This window comes from Tauraco erythrolophus, chromosome 20, assembly GCF_009769465.1.
Source record: "Tauraco erythrolophus isolate bTauEry1 chromosome 20, bTauEry1.pri, whole genome shotgun sequence".
Lineage (NCBI taxonomy): Eukaryota > Metazoa > Chordata > Aves > Musophagiformes > Musophagidae > Tauraco > Tauraco erythrolophus.
This window is the reverse complement of record NC_141484.1, coordinates 8,933,828-8,952,667: the sequence shown is the minus strand read 5'-3', so window position 1 is coordinate 8,952,667 and position 18,840 is coordinate 8,933,828. Positions and strand designations below refer to the sequence as shown.

General features: G+C 40.0%; 1 protein-coding gene across 4 annotated transcripts in view; it reads left to right on the top strand.

Annotated features, from left to right (window-relative positions):
- TNRC6C (trinucleotide repeat containing adaptor 6C) overlaps nucleotides 1-18,840 on the top strand; it is a 108,223-nt gene that overhangs the window by 10,254 nt on the left and 79,129 nt on the right. For all 4 annotated transcript variants that reach the window (XM_086623881.1, XM_086623882.1, XM_086623879.1 and 1 more), the window contains exons 2-3: nucleotides 10,517-10,616; nucleotides 11,529-11,550. In XM_086623881.1, coding sequence (XP_086480007.1) covers nucleotides 10,554-10,616; nucleotides 11,529-11,550 — 85 coding nt within the window. In that variant the 5' untranslated portion in view covers nucleotides 10,517-10,553. The remainder of the gene's footprint in view (nucleotides 1-10,516; nucleotides 10,617-11,528; nucleotides 11,551-18,840) is intronic.

The window sequence follows — 18,840 nt, the reverse complement described above, 5'->3', positions numbered from 1 at the left end:
GTGACACACGATGGTTTTATCCGGAGACCTCGGCAGTGAGATGGCAGAGGCCCGTTCACTGTATAATGCACCATCTGCCTAGAGGCTGATTTCTGTAGGTTTCTGCCACATATCTGTGAAACAATTTTAATATCAGAGGAAAACTCAGGCTGGAAGGGACCTCAGGAGCCATCTCAGATGGGCAGGCCTGTATGTGAGTCGAGCGACACGTGTCTGGTAACATCTGCTGCTACTCACTGTTGCTGGTATGTGTTGGGTGTTATTCTTAGACTTGTCTGGTGCAGTTTTGCTGCCTGTGGGTAGGAGGGAGGGAAGTGCACATGTGTTTTGTACTGTGCCTGTGGCAGGAACTCTACCTAAAGGAGAGATATTTCTTCTAGACCTCACCTTCCTGGGCTGCCTTAATCATACTGGAGCCGCTCACGAATGTGGTGATGGACACATGTGACTGTGGCTGCTGTAAGCTGAGTATCTTTTGCTGCAGGTGTGTTGGCACCACCTTTTCACCAGAATAAGCACAAGAGCAGCATCATAAACATACTTGTCTTCAGCATAAATTCTGCTGCCTGCTTTTTGATCCTGTGGGTTGTGTCGTCTAGCTTGACCTATGTGAGGAGAGTACCAGCCTGGTCTTCAGCTCCTACAGTATGCAAGCGATTGTGCTTTCACCTGCTGGTAACAACGTGATTTGGCTCAGAAATAGTTGAGTACTCGCATGTGGCTGTGATGGAAGGGGGTAAAGGAGGACTAGAGGTGTTGGAAATCCCTGCAGGCAAAACAGTACATCGTTTTAGTTATGCAAACTTGCTTTTCAATTTTTTAACAAAGGAGCATAAAGGTTTAGCTGTGCTTTCTTGAAGAATGTGAAGGTGTGCTGTGCAGAAGGAGTATTCCTAGCTGTCTGTCCTGCAGCACGTGTTGTCCCTTCTCACCCTGTTACTGTTGGACAGGTGATGTGCTGACCAGCTCCTCCAGCCTCTATCCCTGGGAGCCATCTGCTCTCAGAGAGCCCAGGGGCTGTGGTGTGCAGCAAAACATCCTGTGGAGCTGTTCTTCCTGTTCCTGTTTCCTGGCCGCCTGCTTTGCAATATCCCTGCGCAGCTGCCCCAGGAAGCAGTTCTCCTCTGACATGTTCTTCAAGTCCAGCTAAATAATTTGAGCCAGAGACTTGTCCATATGTTGCTTCTGCTTCTAGGTTGGTTCGTCAGTGATAGTTGAACAATTTGTCAGTTTGGGGCTTCGCCTCTGTTGGCACAGGGCTCTTCTAAATTATTTGCAGAAAGCAAAATAGCAAACCTCCTATCTGGAGAGAGACAAACATGCTGCATTCTCGCTGAGCTACTCAATTCCAGAGCTGTTTTCCTCTGTGTGTTATGTCCCAGGAAGACTGGGGAAGAACTCTGGACCAAATGCTACATCAACTGCTGGTAAATATCGTCAGGCCTGGGAGGGAGGCAGCACTGTAAAAGTAGATCTAGTCTGCACTGTTCACAGTGTGTAGCTTGATTTTTTTCCAAGAGAGGAGTCTGTCCATGTTTGCTGGGGAGGAGACATGTTATTCATAGTGTGTTTCTCGTTTGTAGCCGGCTTCAAGTGGCAAATGTAATGCAAGTCTTTGGCGGGGGGCGGGGGTTGTTTGTTGGGTTTAGTTTTGGATTTGGTGGTTTTATTTTTTGTTTTTTTCCCTTAACAGGCTGAGGGAGCAAATTCTGGTATGCTTTGTGCCTGAAACATATAAGGGTGACGTTTTGTGTGCTCTGGCCCATGCCTGGATTTCCCTACCAGCGATTTAAGTTGCACTGGAGTGGAGCTTGTGTATACATTGATAGGCCTGCACTGTAGAGAGCACCACCTTCACCTGTGTGACAGCAGCTTTATGCCTTATAGGATCATCTATGCTAGTGTGTTAATTTGGATCAGGAGTTTCACGTTTAGGCAAACCTGATTGTCCCAAGTTACTGTACTTTTATTCACAACATGGAGTGGTCTTGGAGAGCAGCAGTTGTATTCCTTTTAAATAAAGCTTCACTGAATGATGTGCTCCAAGGGTGCAGTTAATGCTTTCCTGCTCCATAGTGAGCACATGGGAGTGGACTGGAGATAGTCTCAAGCGATAAAGTCACCTGGAGCGGGGACAGTGGGGTGTCCTGTGAAGTCCTCTGCACAGGCAGTTTTGCTCTGCAGATCCCCTCCTACTGATTTGCACTCCTTAGCAATGAAGATATAGCATCCATCTGAAACATTCTCATTAGTACTGCAGTACTCACTAGTATGCCAGCTGTCTCTGGTGACAGTCCAGGAGAAAGTGAATAAAAGGGAGTCTGTAGATGAAAAACAAAAACCTGAAAACTTTACAAACATGCACTGGGACTTGGGCACTGCTCAAATACGGGCTCTTCAAACTTCTGATACCTACCACTTACAGTTAATACGTATCCTTAATTTATAAAGGCTTTTTTTTCCTCTGTGATTTTCCCCCGCTTTTAGTGACTGGTAATCAGCTAGTAGAGGCTTAGACAAGGCCAGGTCGATGTGCTTTTTAAAAACATCTTCACTTGAATGATAGTAACTATCTAGTCTTGCTTTATTTTTGTTCTAATCTAATTTACTTCAGTGGTTGTTTACCTGATGTGTATATAAAGTAGGGTCACAATAACTTAACAGTGGGTGAATTAGCAAGAGTCTGGGTCCTGCAGTAATTAGCAGTTGGCACTCTCCTCGAGATGTTGCCAGTATTTTGTTGCTCTTTAACCAATAATCCAAAATGGCATGTTAGAAACAGTGCAGCCTTGAGACAAGATGTGTAACACAGGTGCTCTTTTTTCTTCTGGTCATGGAATTTCTGGTTTGCAGATTGTCAGAGAAGGATTATTAACTTACTCTCTTGGGCAACCTAAAATGTTCTTGTAGTTTCAGTAAGATATTTTAATTGAATGTGGTGCTTTTCACATCCCGTTCTCAAGTAATGCTGTAGTGTTCTTGGGTGTCTTTAAATGGCAGCTACGTTCTGCTTCTGCACAAATTTCAGTAGTGAATAAAGTTGTCTGTGCAAGTCTTGCACCTTAGTCAAGTGTTCTGTGGTTTAAAGAAAGCCTGGAAGGGAGTACATACGGATCAAGTCTAATCCCTCAGTTACAGGCAGCAGTGGAGAAGAGTCCACAGCAGCAGGGACCCGAAGGTACCTACCACTACTCTGTAACAAATCAAATCAACAAATAAAAACACACAAAGAAGACTTAAAGGCAAAACTATATTGTTTGGTAAAAGGAAAGATCAAGGGCAGTGTTAGTGGTCTGTTTCTGGGCAGGAGCGTTGGTGGAATTTCTAGGTGACTTCAGAAGTCAGCCTGGTGTTCTTATAGGTGATCGGTTTAGTCTTGCATGCTTCAAGATAAGTTGACCAGATGCTGGGAGCATCAAAGTACATGGCCCATTGTTGTTAGCAGTGGGTGACATTTTGATGTTTCAGAAGGGAGGAATCCCCTATCAAGGAAAATAACGTATTAAGGAGTGACAAGTGCAGGACAGGGACATAATTTGATGGCTAGAAACCTCAAAGCATGGGATTAATAAATTATAAATTGAGGTCAAACAAAACTATTCATCGAGGTTCATTTATAACTCCCTGTAGGAACAAATTTTGCACTCAGACTTTGAAATTTCAGGGTTTAGTTTCAAGCTGCGTGATCACACCTAAGTGTGTAACCTGTCCATAAACTTATCTCGCCCGCAGTGGTGTAGCTGAGGGCTTTTTCCCTCATTAATTCCCTTGAAAAGATATTCTAGGAATTTACTTTGTGAATAGGTAGAGGCCTCCTGCTTCCACTGTGATTGTCTTTGTGTCCAGGAGTCGATGGGGCCTTGTATCAGTGTTACTTTTTTAATAAAAACAAGTCTTCCTTTCTTTAGTTATTTTTCTTCCTCTGTCCCCCAAATGTATATTTATAAAGGTCTGGAATGTTTTTTAACATTGAGGGTTTTTTTTAACTGCTAGAGTGTGGAAGATGTGTCTTTGTACCTAATGCAAATCTCCTTTGTTGCAATTGAAATTCAATGCTACTTACCACAGCTGAAGTAGAAAGATTTTACTTCATTCTTCTCTACCTCTAACATCTGTTTGAAAAAAGGGATTGCCTTTAGATTAAGTGAATTCAAGTCTCAAGTTTTTTCCAATGGCCTGTCCTTTTTTGATCTCTGATCCTTCTTGTTTCTGTTTCTTCAGCTGATCTGTCCCAGACTGGACACAGTACAGCCGCTGATGATTTTCTGATTTGTGACATCGTTGCTTTGCCTTTGTATTGAGATCTACTGTTAACACCCCAAAACTGGTGTTTGGCCAGGTGTCCCCTATGCTGGTTTGATATGTGTGATTACTTCTGCCAAACATGGTACCCTGCACTTTCTTGCTGAATAGCGCTCTGCTTTTTTTGTACATCTCGAGTTTATCAGGTTGTTCTGAATACTGTCCATCCTTGCAGCCCTATGACTTGATGTTTTCTGGAAACTTAGTAAGTGCACATGTTTTTCTAGCAGCAAAGTGATTAAAAAAAATTTTGCTGCTGGATGTATGGAATACTACAATAAAAATCTGTTGGTTCTCTGCCTTGTTGGAAGGGGAGGTGCTGAGGTTACTTGTTTTGCAGGCATTGTATTGTGATTTCATTTAGCTTCTATTCCTTACCTTATTCTTAGGAAAAAAAAAAAGTAATAAAGCAACCATGTTCTTACTGACAAAACTTTGCATGTTGCTTGCAAAGCCAATAAATTAGTTTAGTTGCCTCTCTTTTGTCCTTTCCAAAAATACCTGCAACTATGCCATAGGAAAAAAATCCAACTGCTTTTTTTGCCCATGAATCCTTGTTAGCTGTTACTGGTGTTTTTATCCCTTCCCCTTTTAAGTTATATGCACAAGCTTTGCCCTTTGCTAGTGTTCTGGAGAGCCATCCATCTTCTGCTGATTCTTTAAGGTAATCTGCAATGATTTAGACACAGTTGTTCTTATGGCAAATTACATCAGGCCCAGCCAGTGGAAAAACATCCAGTTTCTCTAGAAACTTTTTAAGCTGTTCTTACTTTTGCTGGCCTGATTTCTTATTTGGAATGGTAGCAAAATATTTAGTTTGATCTTCTTCCCCCCACCCCCATCAGTTTATGGAAGTTTTCCTCAGAAGTTGGGTCATTCCTTCTTCCCAGATTTGGGGAAAAGGCCCTTAAGAAACACATCTTGAGATTCTTGCTGTGTTCACCAGCCTTTTTGGGCAAGGAAGGCAGAATGAAATGTTGCAGTGGTGCTGGCAGAGATTCTGGTGCAGGAGCTGCTTGGTTGCTGGCTTTTGCTGCCCCTGCCACCAGCTTGGAGCAAAACCTCCCTCGGTAGGGAAGAGCGCTACGAAATCCCCCTGTGAAGCTGTCGTCAGCTGCGGGCTCAGCACCAGTTCCGATTGCTGCTGGCCATCTGTTCCCAGCTGACCTCTTTAGTGGAGGCTAAAGCAGAAGGAAAAGTACTGTCACTTTAGCCCTCGTAGGGTCATCTGTCAATAGTCCTCCTTTCCCACTGAGTATCAAAACGAATGTTTCTTCTTGCTTATTAATGAAAGTCGATTTATTGTTACTGTTTGTCTGCACAATGCTCCTACTTTGGCCTTACTCGTTTTTGTCCCCATGTGTTTGTGCTCTTTTTTCATATTCCTTCTTATTTATTTGACCTAGTTCTGAGTGCTGCTTCCTTTTTTGAGGAGCCTGTAATTATGGACCAGCTTGACTTCTTGATTAATGACCGAGCCTAGATATCAAGGGAAAAAAGCTGACACTTTTAAAGCCACACCAGCTCCTTGCCTTCACCGGTATTCACTCTAGAAAGGTCATAGAGAGCTGGACTGGATAAAGATGAAGCAGGAAATAAAATTAGCAATAGGCAGATGTGGAGTTTTAGTTTATCTGTTCTAGTAGACATAAAAACAAGGACTACTGATGGTGGGGTGACCTGCTGCTTTATGTAGTATTCCTCCTATGCATCAGGTTATCCGCATTGTCTTTTGGATTCCTGGTGGCTTCTAAGAAGCAACGACTGCCTCTTCCTATGTGACAGTATTTTTCAGTCGTCCTGAATTAATTGAAGCCTGTCTTTACAGAATTCACTGCTCTTTATTTTGATATTTTTTCATTCCAGTTCATTGCCACCCTTCAAGCTGCTTTCTGCCTTCATGATCTCAGCGGCCTCTTTCTTACCATTTGGAATCAGATCTTGAAGGACTTCCTAACTAGTAGTTTTCTTCATTTCTATTTGAAATGGTATGATACTAGATTTTGAGAACTTGGTAGAGGGTTACTTTGTGTTTCATGCCTGTGCTGTCCAGACCCTCTGTTACCACTTGTGAGGATGCATGGCTCTGTTAGTTCCTTCCAGAAAGCCTGCTCAGCATGCTTTGGTGACCCGCCTCTGGGCGATTATTTGTCAGTTCCTTACAATTCGAGTTTAAAGATTTTTTTTTTTCCTCTCTCATCATCATTGTGAAGAAAAATGTGTGTGCTTCAGAAATGCACGATGCCCTGTTGTATAGTGGGGAGTCAAAACCAGTGCAATATTTAAGAACTTGTATGCAATTTGTAGGATTTCTGTCAGTAACAGCAACTTTTACAGCCATCAAGGGAGGTTTTTCCAGCACGAAGTAGGGTGTGAATTTAAGGTACAAGAGGTATCCCAGAATTAAGGTACAGGAGCTAGTCTCTCATTGGGCTAAACCAGGCAAAGGCATCTGTAGACCAAGATTAAGAATTGCTCTTCTGAAGAGGTATTCCAGGCAGTTTTCCTCTGTAAATAAACCTTCAGCATCTTAAATATATGCAAACAAAATTTATCCGGCTGCTAGGTTTGGAGCTGTGTCATGTGGAGGGACAAGGGAGAGAGGTCTCTATATAGTCCTCAGCTATTGCAGAAACTTCAGAACTATAAAGCACTGTGTGGGTAATAACCTTGCATGTAATAACACAAGTAGACTCTACTTGGAGTTTGTTAAAGAATACGATATTCCCAAAAGGTGTATTGCAAAATCCTGTTAGAATGTCACATCAGTGCTAATTTAAAATACCAGCTGTGGCTTCAGATGTGAAAGCAATCCAATGTCTGACACCAGCTAGAAAACTCAAGTTCCCACTTAGCTTAAAAAATAAAACCAGCCTTGATTTTTTTAAAAAATTTTTTGAAGGGATTAATAAGCGTTTCTGCAACAGGCACTGACAGAACGTAGCTGTAGTTCTCAGGTTGTTCTGACCATGACCTGCATTTTATCTTGCTTTCCTGTTTAGAGGGAGCTCTAAAGCACGTGTACTTTAAAGATAACCTTGGTTTAGGTTTGGATTTAGTAAGCTAATTGCAATCTTTAAAAACAACACTTGTTGCTGTGCTAAAACTCTTTGCTCTCTGCTCATAAAAGTCCCCCGTGATTTTGATACATCAGATCCACATATATGAAGAAGGCGAACTCCTACAAGTGTATTCTAAGACACTCCTGGTTTAAATCATGCGAGCTTTGTATTAATAATTTTTTTTAGTCTATTTCCTGTAATAAAGATTAAATTGTCGCTCAGGAAATAAAATTGCAGCACATGCCTTTGACAACATAATCAAACTTTATATAGCAATGTTTTTATTGTTTTCCTTTTGTTTTGCTCTTAGATGACTAATTTCTGCCTAGAAATGACAGCAAGAGTTGCCATCTGAGAGGCCACTTGGAGCTTTATTTCTATTTTAAGCATATTTAAAGCACATGTATTCAGAAGTGTCATTATGTAAATCAGTTTTGAAAATTGAACTCCATTAAAAATTATAGTATCATTTTCTGAGTTAATCTGAGGCCATTTTAATCTCAGAAATGAAAAAAAAAATCCCACCCAAAACCAAACAGGTTTCCGCTAGGAGTGGCACTTCTACCTCTTATGTTGTAATTGATATAATGATATGGTAATAAAATACATTGTATTTTTAATGGAGCAAAATATTTGCTCTTTGGTTTGGAAAAATCCTCTGACTTGGTGTATTGCCTGTGTAAGGGAGGGAATAACACGGAACAGTGCTTGGGGAAACGTCAAAACAACCAGCTTTAGAGGACAAAGACTGGAAATAGAGAAGCAAATCATGGAGTCCAGTCTAAGTAAGGAGACTTTGGCAGTGGGGAACGGAACTTGATACAGGAAAAAAAAAAGGCCTAACAAGAAAATTGGCAATTATGTATCATCACAGATTAAACAAAACTCTGCAAATTAAGCTGAGCAGTGGTGGTGGTGTGATTTGGTGTTTTTCTTTTGTTGTTGTCTTTTTTTTTTTTTAAATACTGCACTGACTATTAAAAGGGATTTAAATGTAATTGTGGTGTTCTGGAATTGCTGTAACATTGTGGGTTTTCGTAAGTACTAGCAAAAGGAAACCAAAAAGTTTCTCATTTTGCGCTGACTTGTTTCATTCACCTGCTTTAAAAAAAAAAAAAAAAAAAAAAAAAAAGAAACAACCCAGACTAGAGTTTCTCTGGGCAATAGTCCGACAGTTTGGGAGAGTTCACTTGAAGACTTGGGCTTTGTAGAGTGCTGCGACTGGGGCAGGCAGGGCGGAAATGAAGGGCTGGATGTTGCTATTGAAATCCTGGGGACTTCTGTTCTTCTCTGGAGCTTACAGGAGCAAAGTAATCCATTATGGCTTCCACTCAGTTTCTTTTGGTGATGCAAGTCATCACAATTGATTTCAAACTGCAGCTTTGAGTACCCTTTCCTTAAGTGCAACGTTAAGTACATGATGCAAATACCCACCTGCAACTCTTTGGAGCAAATGTGTTTCTCACAGCTTGATTTACCGAACAGTATTTGAAAGGTGCCCCTTTGAAATTGGCGTAAAGTTAAGCAGTCATGCAGGTGGTGAATTTTTGGTCATGTCAAAAAGTGATTCAAGTATTTAAAATACAGGGATCTAATGCCGCTTTAGATGTCCTCAACTCCAGTTGTGCACCAAGCACTTCCAGATGTGCCTGATGTTCAGCTGCTGTTCCAGACTCTGGGTCTTGCCACCTTTGTCACTTCTGTGAATAGTTTGAGTGCTGTGAAGTGTCTAAAAGGGCACTGGCACCTATGGTTAGCCTCTGAATTGCTTACTGTAATATTTATTGTTTTGGGTAACACAAGAGAAACTGCGTTTGGTTTAGTCTGCAGCACTGTGCAGGATCTCTGTAAGCCTTAAAGCATCTGCATTGGCCAAAATCAGCATTTTCAGGCAAGTGAAAAAGACAGAAACCAGAACACTCTTCAACAGCCAAAATCTCAAGAAATTGACTGTAATATTCCTTTTTTATAAAAAGGGAACTATGTAAGAATATGCAAACGTGTTAAAAGGAAAATAAAAGAAACAAAAAGCAAAATGTTTCATGGGGAGTGTTTGAAGATACAATGTGCAAAGTCTGAAGAGTCACCTTTCTCCTTAAGGTACAGAGCAGCCTACACCTCCCGCCGCCCCCCCGGCAGACCTGCTGTCACAAACCAATTGAGCAAAGAATATAACAACTAAAAAGACCTTTTTTTTAACAACAACATAAAAAATCCAAACTACAACAATAAAAAAGAGAGAGGCCTGTAGGCTTTAGCACGTTAAATGTAAAGAAATAATAAGTTAGGCTGAAAGTGATCTTGACTGATAACTGAGGACATCAAATCTAATAATAATAATAGTAATGGTTTCAGCCCATCAGAACCAGAGTATTCTCAGAAGATCTGTAAGGCTGGTAAGTGATCAGGAGCTAAAGAGCTGTCAAGGAAGATGAAATAGTTACAGAGAAGTAAACGAATTATTTTCATTGGGATTTATTTGGAAGGGTGTTGGGAGGTTCATTGTTATAACCTTTATTACAGTGATGGACAAAGAAAGCATAGATGGTGAGGTTTCAAACAGATTTCCTTCTTGATTAGGGACAGCTTAGGTTAAATTGTCACCAAGATCCTACTGGAACAGGCTTGTTTTGTGTTCATGCAAATTCTTCAGCTAGAATTTATAGGGTGAGCACAAATTGCGATGATCTGAATTCATCTGGACCTTAGTTTACAACTCCTTGAGAAAAAATTGATGCATATGAGAAATTGATACAGTAAGTATTTGATCAAAAAAAGAAAAATAGTTGGAAAATGATGTACTTGCTCATGACCTTTAAGGTATTTTGTGAATCACAGCTGCTGAAAGCCAGCAGAACTTGTGTTAATTACCTGAGGTTTTTTTCCTTTTTTGCTGAGTTTTCAACATTCTTTTCCTAGAATGTGGTAATATTAAGTAGTAATTGTGAGTGATTGTGGAAAGAGGTTCCAAATAAAATCTATTCATTCTGAATTTTCATTGCCAACTATTTTAAATGTTTTTATTACGGCGTTAAAAGCAACCTTATTTAGGCACGAAATGTGGAATGTTAGCAATATAAGTATGGATTATTTACCTTCTTAGATAAACTTTATCTTATTGAAAAGGTCTTCTCAACCTCTATTCTTATCAGGGAGAAAGAACAAGAAACACAAGAAGAGGAACATTTGATGGAAGAAAAGAAAAAGAAAAAGCAGGAAGAAAAGAAAAAGAAGGAAGGTGCTCAGAAGAAGGTTGGTTCATGTTACAGTTTTAAATATATTCCCTTTTATGCGTAACGTATAGATCCTGACTCTGCAGCCTTTACTTCTGTGAGTAATTCTGACACAAGTGAGCAGTCCTGCCAACTCTGAGTGAGGCTGTGGTCAGAAAATCTCTGCAAAAGCAGTTGTGACAGTTCATTAGCACTCCCCAAGCTGCCTGCCAACCCCTGATGTTAAGCTGCTGCTCCCACAGCTGTGTCACATGAACGTTCCTCATCATCATCACGCAAAGTTACGGGACTAGTCTCAACTGGTGCTGAAGTGACTGTAGATCCCAAGGCCGTTGTGCGTTTTCTGCGGTGTGCGTTCTCCTGCCTCGTTTTCTGGATTGCAGAGTTAATTTTCATCTGAAATGACCCTTAGGATATGAGTAGGAATTGCTCACTGTCTTCTCCAGAATAAAAATTAAGCATCATAAAAAAATAAAAGTGGGTAGATTCCAAACAGATTAAAAAAAAAGACAGATCTTTGCAAAATGTGCCGTTAATCCGTGTAAGCCAATAGTATGCATGGATTCAAAGGGATACTGGACAAATTCACCAAAGTTAATTCTCTTGAGTGTTAAAAAGCTCCTAAATGCAGTGTTGAGTTCAGGGAGCTGCGGAACCTCAAGCGACAGAAGGCTGGGTGGGCTGTCCTACTGCTTGCCATGGTTTATACCGTCTCTTCAACATCTGCTTGTGGCTTTAGTCAGGCGAGGGAGGCTTGCTTGTGTTCTGAACACGCAGAGTTAAACTAGCATTCTCCAGTCCTTGTTTGGAACTAATGCCTGATTTATGGACGCAGGTTCTGCAAAAAGCTAGGCCTGCAGCCCTATAATTATTAGGTATAATTTTGAGTATTGACGAGTAGTTGATTTGTTTTGTTCTTTTCTTCTTTCAGGCTGCTGAACAAAAAACCAAAGGTAAATTCAAGTTTATTCTTTGTGAACCATTTGATAGTTTTGTAAGTTTGTTTAAAAAACATGCTTGTACTTTTTATTCTTTATGTCTTTTTAATGGGGAGAGTATATCTTACAAGGATAGTTCTGGTTTCAAATTTTGTTGAAGCACCTAACTGCAGGGATTCTCAGCATAAGCCTGTTCTTTGTTTATCATTTTGGGTGGCGCATGGCACCTTTTTGACAAGAATATATGGATTAAATTTCTGTGAAACATAACATGATATGTCCTCATTTTGTCTTAACGTCAAGACAGATGCAGTTTTCCATTTAGTTGTTAGTAGTTATTGATTTATTTCAAAGACAATTGCCACCAAAAAGGGTAAATCTCTCCCCCTGCATGCACGATTCAACTCAATTTAGTGAGTAAACTCAATTCATTGGACTTAGGAGAAAGCTGTTTCCCCCATTTCCATATTTTCCCCCATGTTTTTTTCTTTCCATCTGAGTTTTCTGCTTGATAAGTGAATTGAACTGGTTTGCAGCGTGGTCCAGGAAGCAGCAGAGACACGCAAGGCATTCTTCTTTTAGGGGCAGTGAACTCCTAGGTGCCCTAGGAGAAATGTTAATGAAGCTATGGCCTTCAGAAGGTGAGGGAGAGAGTCAAGATAAATGCCTCTCTTCTGCAACTGTTGGTGTACAGTTATTTTATCTGGTCTGTCCTTTGATTTACATGGCACCATGCAGAACTCAGGGCTGTGGAACAGTTCGGAAGGAGTTAATATGCACTGTTATTTATTGCTGGGTAATTAGGTGACAGACAGGCAAGTAGAGCTTCCCAGATTCCTGAAGACTGGGAATTAGAAAAGAGCCAAACCTAACATATGGGGTTGACAAAACAACTTATGTTTCAAATGCTTTTTATGTATTCGTACAGCAGAAATTAAGTATTGCTTCGGTAATAACGAATTCAGAAAAATAAAGTCTAACTACAGGATGAAGAAACTGTAGCAAGTGATTTAGTGAAATTCTGTGCTTTCCTTTCCAAATTTTTCTTACGCAGAAAGTGTGAAATGAGAAAATTTTAGTCTGAATTCTGTTCTATCTTCCCTGTAAGATTTCATGTAGTTTGTAACAGTGGATTTGCTTTTCAGAGGAAGGTAGCTAAACCCCTCAAAATTTTAAATACATGAAAAAATTTGGAAATAGGATACATCAGAGCGATTTCTATATAAAGGGAATATTTCTGTTTCCACAGTATTACATGTTTTGTTCTCTGTATCAGCTCATTTCTGTGTGAAAAGGTTTAACTGTTCTATAATGTATTATAATGACTTCTCAATACCAGAATTCAGTAATTCAATGGCAGATGTTTTTGCTGTCAAAGTAACTAAGTTCGTTTTCATGTGACAATACAGTGGCTCTTCGTTTCTGTTAATATTGAAACACAGTGTCTTCTGCTTTCATGTGGGGGATATTATCATTTCTTTCTTTGCTGTGACAGCTTTGTTTTTAATTGCTTGAAAATGTCAAGTTTATGTTTTTAAAAGTAGCATGATCATTTCTTCAGGTACGCTTGTGAGTTCGTTATTTTCAAATTTAGGGACTGCGTTTCTCCATCTGTTTGATTTTTTTTTTTGTCTACTATTTTTGTATTTAAGCGTCCTATGTTACTGCTATAAAATACTAATTGGAAAGAAGACAACAGTAAATAAAGGTAGTTGTGTTAAAGATTGAGGGCAATGGCTTTAAACTGAAAGAAGGGAGCTTTGGATTAGATCTAAGGAAGAAATTCTTTCCTCTGAGGGTGGTGAGGCACTGGAACAGGTTGCCCAGAGAAGCTGTGGCTGCCCCATCCCTGGCAGTGTTCAAGGTCAGGTTGGATGGGGCTTTGAGCAACCTGGTGTAGTGGAAGGTGCCCCTGCCCATGGCAGGGGGGGTTGGAACTAGATGATCTTGAAAGGTCCCTTCCAACCCAAACCATTCTGTGATTCTATGATTAAATAGTTCTGGCTTTTACTGTTTCATCTGTCAAGAAGCAATAATGCACCTTTTTGTAGTTAGGCTTCATTGGAAAGAGTTGGCCTGGCCTGTAGAGAAACCAAACCTCTCCTGTTCATGCTCAGAGCAAGAGTCAGTGGTTACTCAGTCATATGGATGACCCTTCTTTTAATTTCCTTTGGTGGGAAACTGCTAGTTGCTTTTAAGGTTGGTCTGTGGAAATGTTTTATTTCCACTTAATGATACTGTTCTCTTACTTTTATCTTTAGGAGGAATGTACACAAGTTTGTGATAGGTAGCAGGAATTTCTTAAAATATAGAAAATATTGTTTCTAAATTAATGAGAGGAAAAAATTGACTGAACTTTTCTCATAGAATATTCAAAGTTGACTTCAAAATTTAATGCAGTACTGCACCAAGTATTTTATTTCGATATGTTTTCAAGATTGAGTGACAAATGCTGCTGGAACCAAAAGGCAGCACAGGGACTATTGTTGAATTTAGTTAATTTATGTCGTATCTGGGACACAGCAATTAACATTCATTGTAAGGACAGGATGACGGTAAAACTGGGTGAATTGACTGCAGCAGGTACTGCATGCCAATGTACAGTGTGTATTAAATCAAAGATCAAAGCCAAGCTGGAACTGAACCTTTTGCAGAACGTTACTATATCCAGATTTTGGTAGGTAAGATCTTTATAAATGTGACTTAATGTAGTTGCTTGTTGGTAACTTAGAACAAAAAAATCCCTTCATTTTATTTGTGTCATTCAGTTCTGCAACTGGGTTGCTATAGTGATAAGAGATGCTCACACCATTTGGGTCATGTTGGAGAAAAATAAATTGCACAACTGGAAATGGGGTATGGAAGGAGTTTTCAGTGTCTGGTTTTCAGCTGGTTGGAGACAATCTGTTTAAACTGCTCTTATTTGCTCTCAGCTGTATTTTTGAAGGAGGCATTTGAAATAGCTGGGATGGGGCAAACGGGACTTGATAAGCAGTAGGAAAGATTAGCCCTTTTGGTTGGCTTATTCTGTACTGTGTAATATTAAGATTTTGATTTATTTCTCTAGCACAACGGAAAATGTGGAGATACTGTCCTATCTAGTAATTAACTCGTGTGCTTTGTATACGTGGTTATAATTCGCTGCAAGACGATCCTGGCTGGGGCATGTTCGGTCGCTGGTGAGGCCTCAGGAAAGAGAAACTAGTGAGGAGGAAAGAGGTTTCCTGTGGGTGTGTTGTCAGTTAAATATTGCTCTGAGGCCTCAGACCGAGCTGAATGTTTCCATTTGTGATGTGGAGCACAAAACCCTTCCAAAATAAACACGCATTTCCACCAATAGAGGAAAGGTATGTGGCTGCTTCTGGAGTGACTGGTCCAGTGGTAGGAAGTGCTCCCTTACACAGCTCTTGCATCTATTTAAACAACTTAAATGATTTTTGCTGTTTAAACAAGGATCCAGCTCTTTAAATCTTCTCTACATAACAGCTTCTTCAGTTTCTAATTTTTTTTCTGCAACATTGTTTGCCAGAGTGTTTCTGTTAGGCTGAATCTTTTATAAATACACTGTTGGCAACAATTGTAGGGAATGTGTGAAAGGAAAAAAGATTCGAAGAGCTGATAAGTAGCTGAAATGTTTCTCAATTACTTGAAAACAAATGAAAGTAGTCTTCCTGTTCAGCTGGAGAGGAGCTGCAGAATTAGATGAGATGGGAAATGCACGTTTTTATTGCGTGCTGTGCATTGTTCATCCACGTTACTGTTCTTTTATGGTAATTTTTTTGAGAGCAGGACTATTGAGCACAGCCTATTAGTGTTTATTTTAAATGTGTAAACTCTTGCCAGTTTATATGCACTTGACAAACAAACTTTGAGTATAAGGGCTTTTGTAATGAAAACATTCAGCTGTAACTACCAGTAAACGAGTTTTGTACAGTATGGTAAATAGTCACTAGTCTGGTAAATGGCTGTTAATAACTACAGGGCACTTTTAGGAGAGCTATGCTTGTGATAAATACTATGAAGTCAACGCATTTTGCTGCCTGCTTTCCTTCTAGCCATCCTGCTGCAGGTTTAGTCAGCACGCAGGTGATCAATTCCTTGACTGCTTTACCCCCATCCCAGCTGAATTCCATGCACTTTGTCTAAGTGCTGATATAAAATGGCTTAAGTGGTTGGTTGCTCAAACATCCACCATGGTAACTGAAGGGCGAAGTATCTGTCCAGTTCTCCAGCATTATCTGTAATGAAGGTAAGTATTAAACGTGCAAACATAGAACTAAAAAGAGTTAAGTATATACTGGTTTTAGTCTAACATAGAAAATATTTTGGTAAATATTTGACTAGAAATGTTAGTCTGGAAAATACTTTTTCCCCTTTACTCTAAAGCAGAGATGGCCAATCTCTGCCTCTTTGAACTTCGTGATCCTTGTAGGTCTGTCTGTAGCCATGCTAATGGCATGGGATCAGGAAGAGAGATGTGGGCTTTCCAAGGGGAAGATGGGAACTTCAGCTCACTGTTTACAGGATGAAGCAGGATTGCAGAAGCTGGAATAGCTGCGATAATCCTGGGATTCAGCAGCTGGTCCAGCCCTGCCCATCCTCTGCTAAAGTGATACAACGTATCCTGAGCTGAGCATCATTCCCTTCCGCTTGTGGTCTGTTTCTGGAGCTTTCCCCACCCCCAGTCTGTCTGTGCCAGGTGTCTTGGGAGTCTTCACCGTATGATGATTTTAATATGCAACTTGCAGAGTCAGGAAGGTTGTCTGCAGACTGAGAGATTATTCTACCAAGGTAGAGACTTTAATACATTTTATTTTGGGAGACTTAAAATAACAGAAAGCATTTAACAGTGTGTGGTTGCTCGATAAACCATTTGTTGTGTCACGAATGTTGACAGGCTTTCTTCAGATTCTTTTAAAAATTTGCATAGCTTTTTTTATGCTCCAAGCACTACTGTGTATTTTTTCTGGAGGAACATGGTCAACTGTACTATAAATGGGAGTTAAAAGTAAAGAGTGGATTGAAAGATCTGAGATGCTGTTCCCTGCTCTGGCATTTCTGTTTGGGTGACAGAAGTAGTGGTGTACCTGTCTTCAAAACGAGGTATTTTCATTTCCAAATCAGCCATGTAGATGGTTGCATAGTTTTGAATTGATTCTTTACTTACCCTGCCCAAATGGGATGTTATCATGTTCTCTGCTTGTACTTGTTTGGATGTGAATTACCTTCCTGTAACCTACACTCAATTCTGCTCATACAGAAATGCAGTTTTGTGTACACTGATAACGTGCTCTTTCAGGCTGTGGTGGATGTTACTGGTGTTTAATGGTAGCTCCATAGGAAATAAGGAAATCTAAATTTTTTTAGAGAATCTCATCAGTATTTTAAGTAGAATTATGGCAGTTTGGGGTCTTTCTAGTTTGTGCCATATTATTGTAGGAACTAGCAGTTTTTTTACCTAAGATTAGGAAGTGTGTTTCGGCCTACAAATCAGATATGATTTACAACAGACTTACAACCTCTGACTCATTTGAGTATTTATAGCTTATGCTTGAATATCTGCCTCTGCCATCTTGTTAGTTAGGTGCTGTGTTTGTACTGAACTGCTGAACATTGTAGTGACAAAATGTGCCATAAATCATCGTTGCAGGAGGAGGGGGAGCACTGTAATAAGTTCTTCAATTAGATATTAATATGCAGTCATTTGATAACCTAATGATAGCCTATTGCCATAACTTGAGGCTTTATAACACAAAAATGTTTTCTTTTTGATAAATGTTATCATGGTGTTCTTTTGCTGTTATAAATAGCTTCAAACAAACAGGAATTTGTTCTTCTTATAACTGACTGAGATATCGCTCCTCTGATAGAGAAGTAATTACGATTTTACAATCTGCAAAGAGTAGAGTATAGAGATAATTCGTAGAGTCCCTGCCATAATACTGAGTGGAAAATACAAAAGGATTAGAGAAGACAGGAGGAGAAATTTGCAGATTCAAGCAGACAAAGCAAGAAAAATGGGCTGGGAGGCTTGAAGGTAACTAATACAGAAAAAAAACTTTGCTTTCCTGCTTATTATTTCAGGTGGGATGGCCGTGACAAGCCATCTGGAGTTTCTGGTGGTAGTAGTTCAGTGCTACTTTATATGCTTTTTGCTCTCACAAGTGTAAGCAACATTATGATTGTCTTTCTTCCAGTTAACATTGCCGTTATGAAGTGAAGGAGAAGGATTTAAGGTAACAAGTAAGTGTGTGGATAATCTTTACTGCACTGCAAGCTGTCTTTGGCTTTGTGAGCACATTCTGTGTTGGTCTTCTAGTTTGCTGGTCGAAGGTGTCCAACTAGAGGTTAGGCATAGAATTGAGAATTGGTGGGTTTTTTGCAGGAGAGAGGGTTTGTCAAGGCTGGACAGGCTGAGCCTGCAACCAAGGATTGACAGTTCTGAGGGTTTAAGTCTTCTGTAGCTCTTGTGAAGCTGTAGACTCTTCGTCTTTCAAAGAAACACTCTTTTCAGACAATGGGGCACCAAAGCAATTAGTACAGGTTTTTGGTGAAAGCATTTATCTCTTAAAGAAAAACAAACACAACCCCAGGGTTATTTGAAAATTAAACAGAAGCCATGAGTTATATTCTTCCTAATGTGCTCCTGTCCTGAGCTGGGTTTACAGGAAGGCTGCCCACTGAAGGGATGCAAGAGCACTTTTAGGTCTTTGCCTGGAGTTGCTGCTTCTTGTTCTTACCACTCAAGTAAGCACCTCCAGTCCTGTTCAGTGTTTGCCTTGTAAGCTTTGCAGGTTCCTCAGCTGGGAATAGAAAAGTAGGTGAGAGCTCAAGTCAGAGATCCTTGGTGATCTTAGTGTTACTCGGAGGTAGTTTTTATTCTTGGTGATAGTCTGTTGTAGTTGCCATCATGCAGGTTTAGGCATGTGCTTGTAATATATATATAGACAGACAGAATATTGCTCTAGTCTTCCATGAGGTTTCCTTTTCTCAGTTTCCTCAATTAGGAAGTGATCTGGGCTTAGATTGAGGATGGCAACAGCGTGACCTGTTTATATTTAGTTTTAAAACTGCGTGAAAATGGGAACTTTAAAACTCTAGATACAGTTGATTGAAAGTATTTTTCAAATGCTCCAAATGTTGTAAGGCTTGATACCCTGCTTGAAGGCAGTAGGACTACATGCTTTCATCAGGTTTCTGTTTACATTGTCCTTTGTCGTTTCAAGCCTGAGACCTTTTCTCTACAAGAGGACTCTGTGAAGAGAGAATAAGAACAGATTAACACCAGTTTGGCTTTTCTCATCT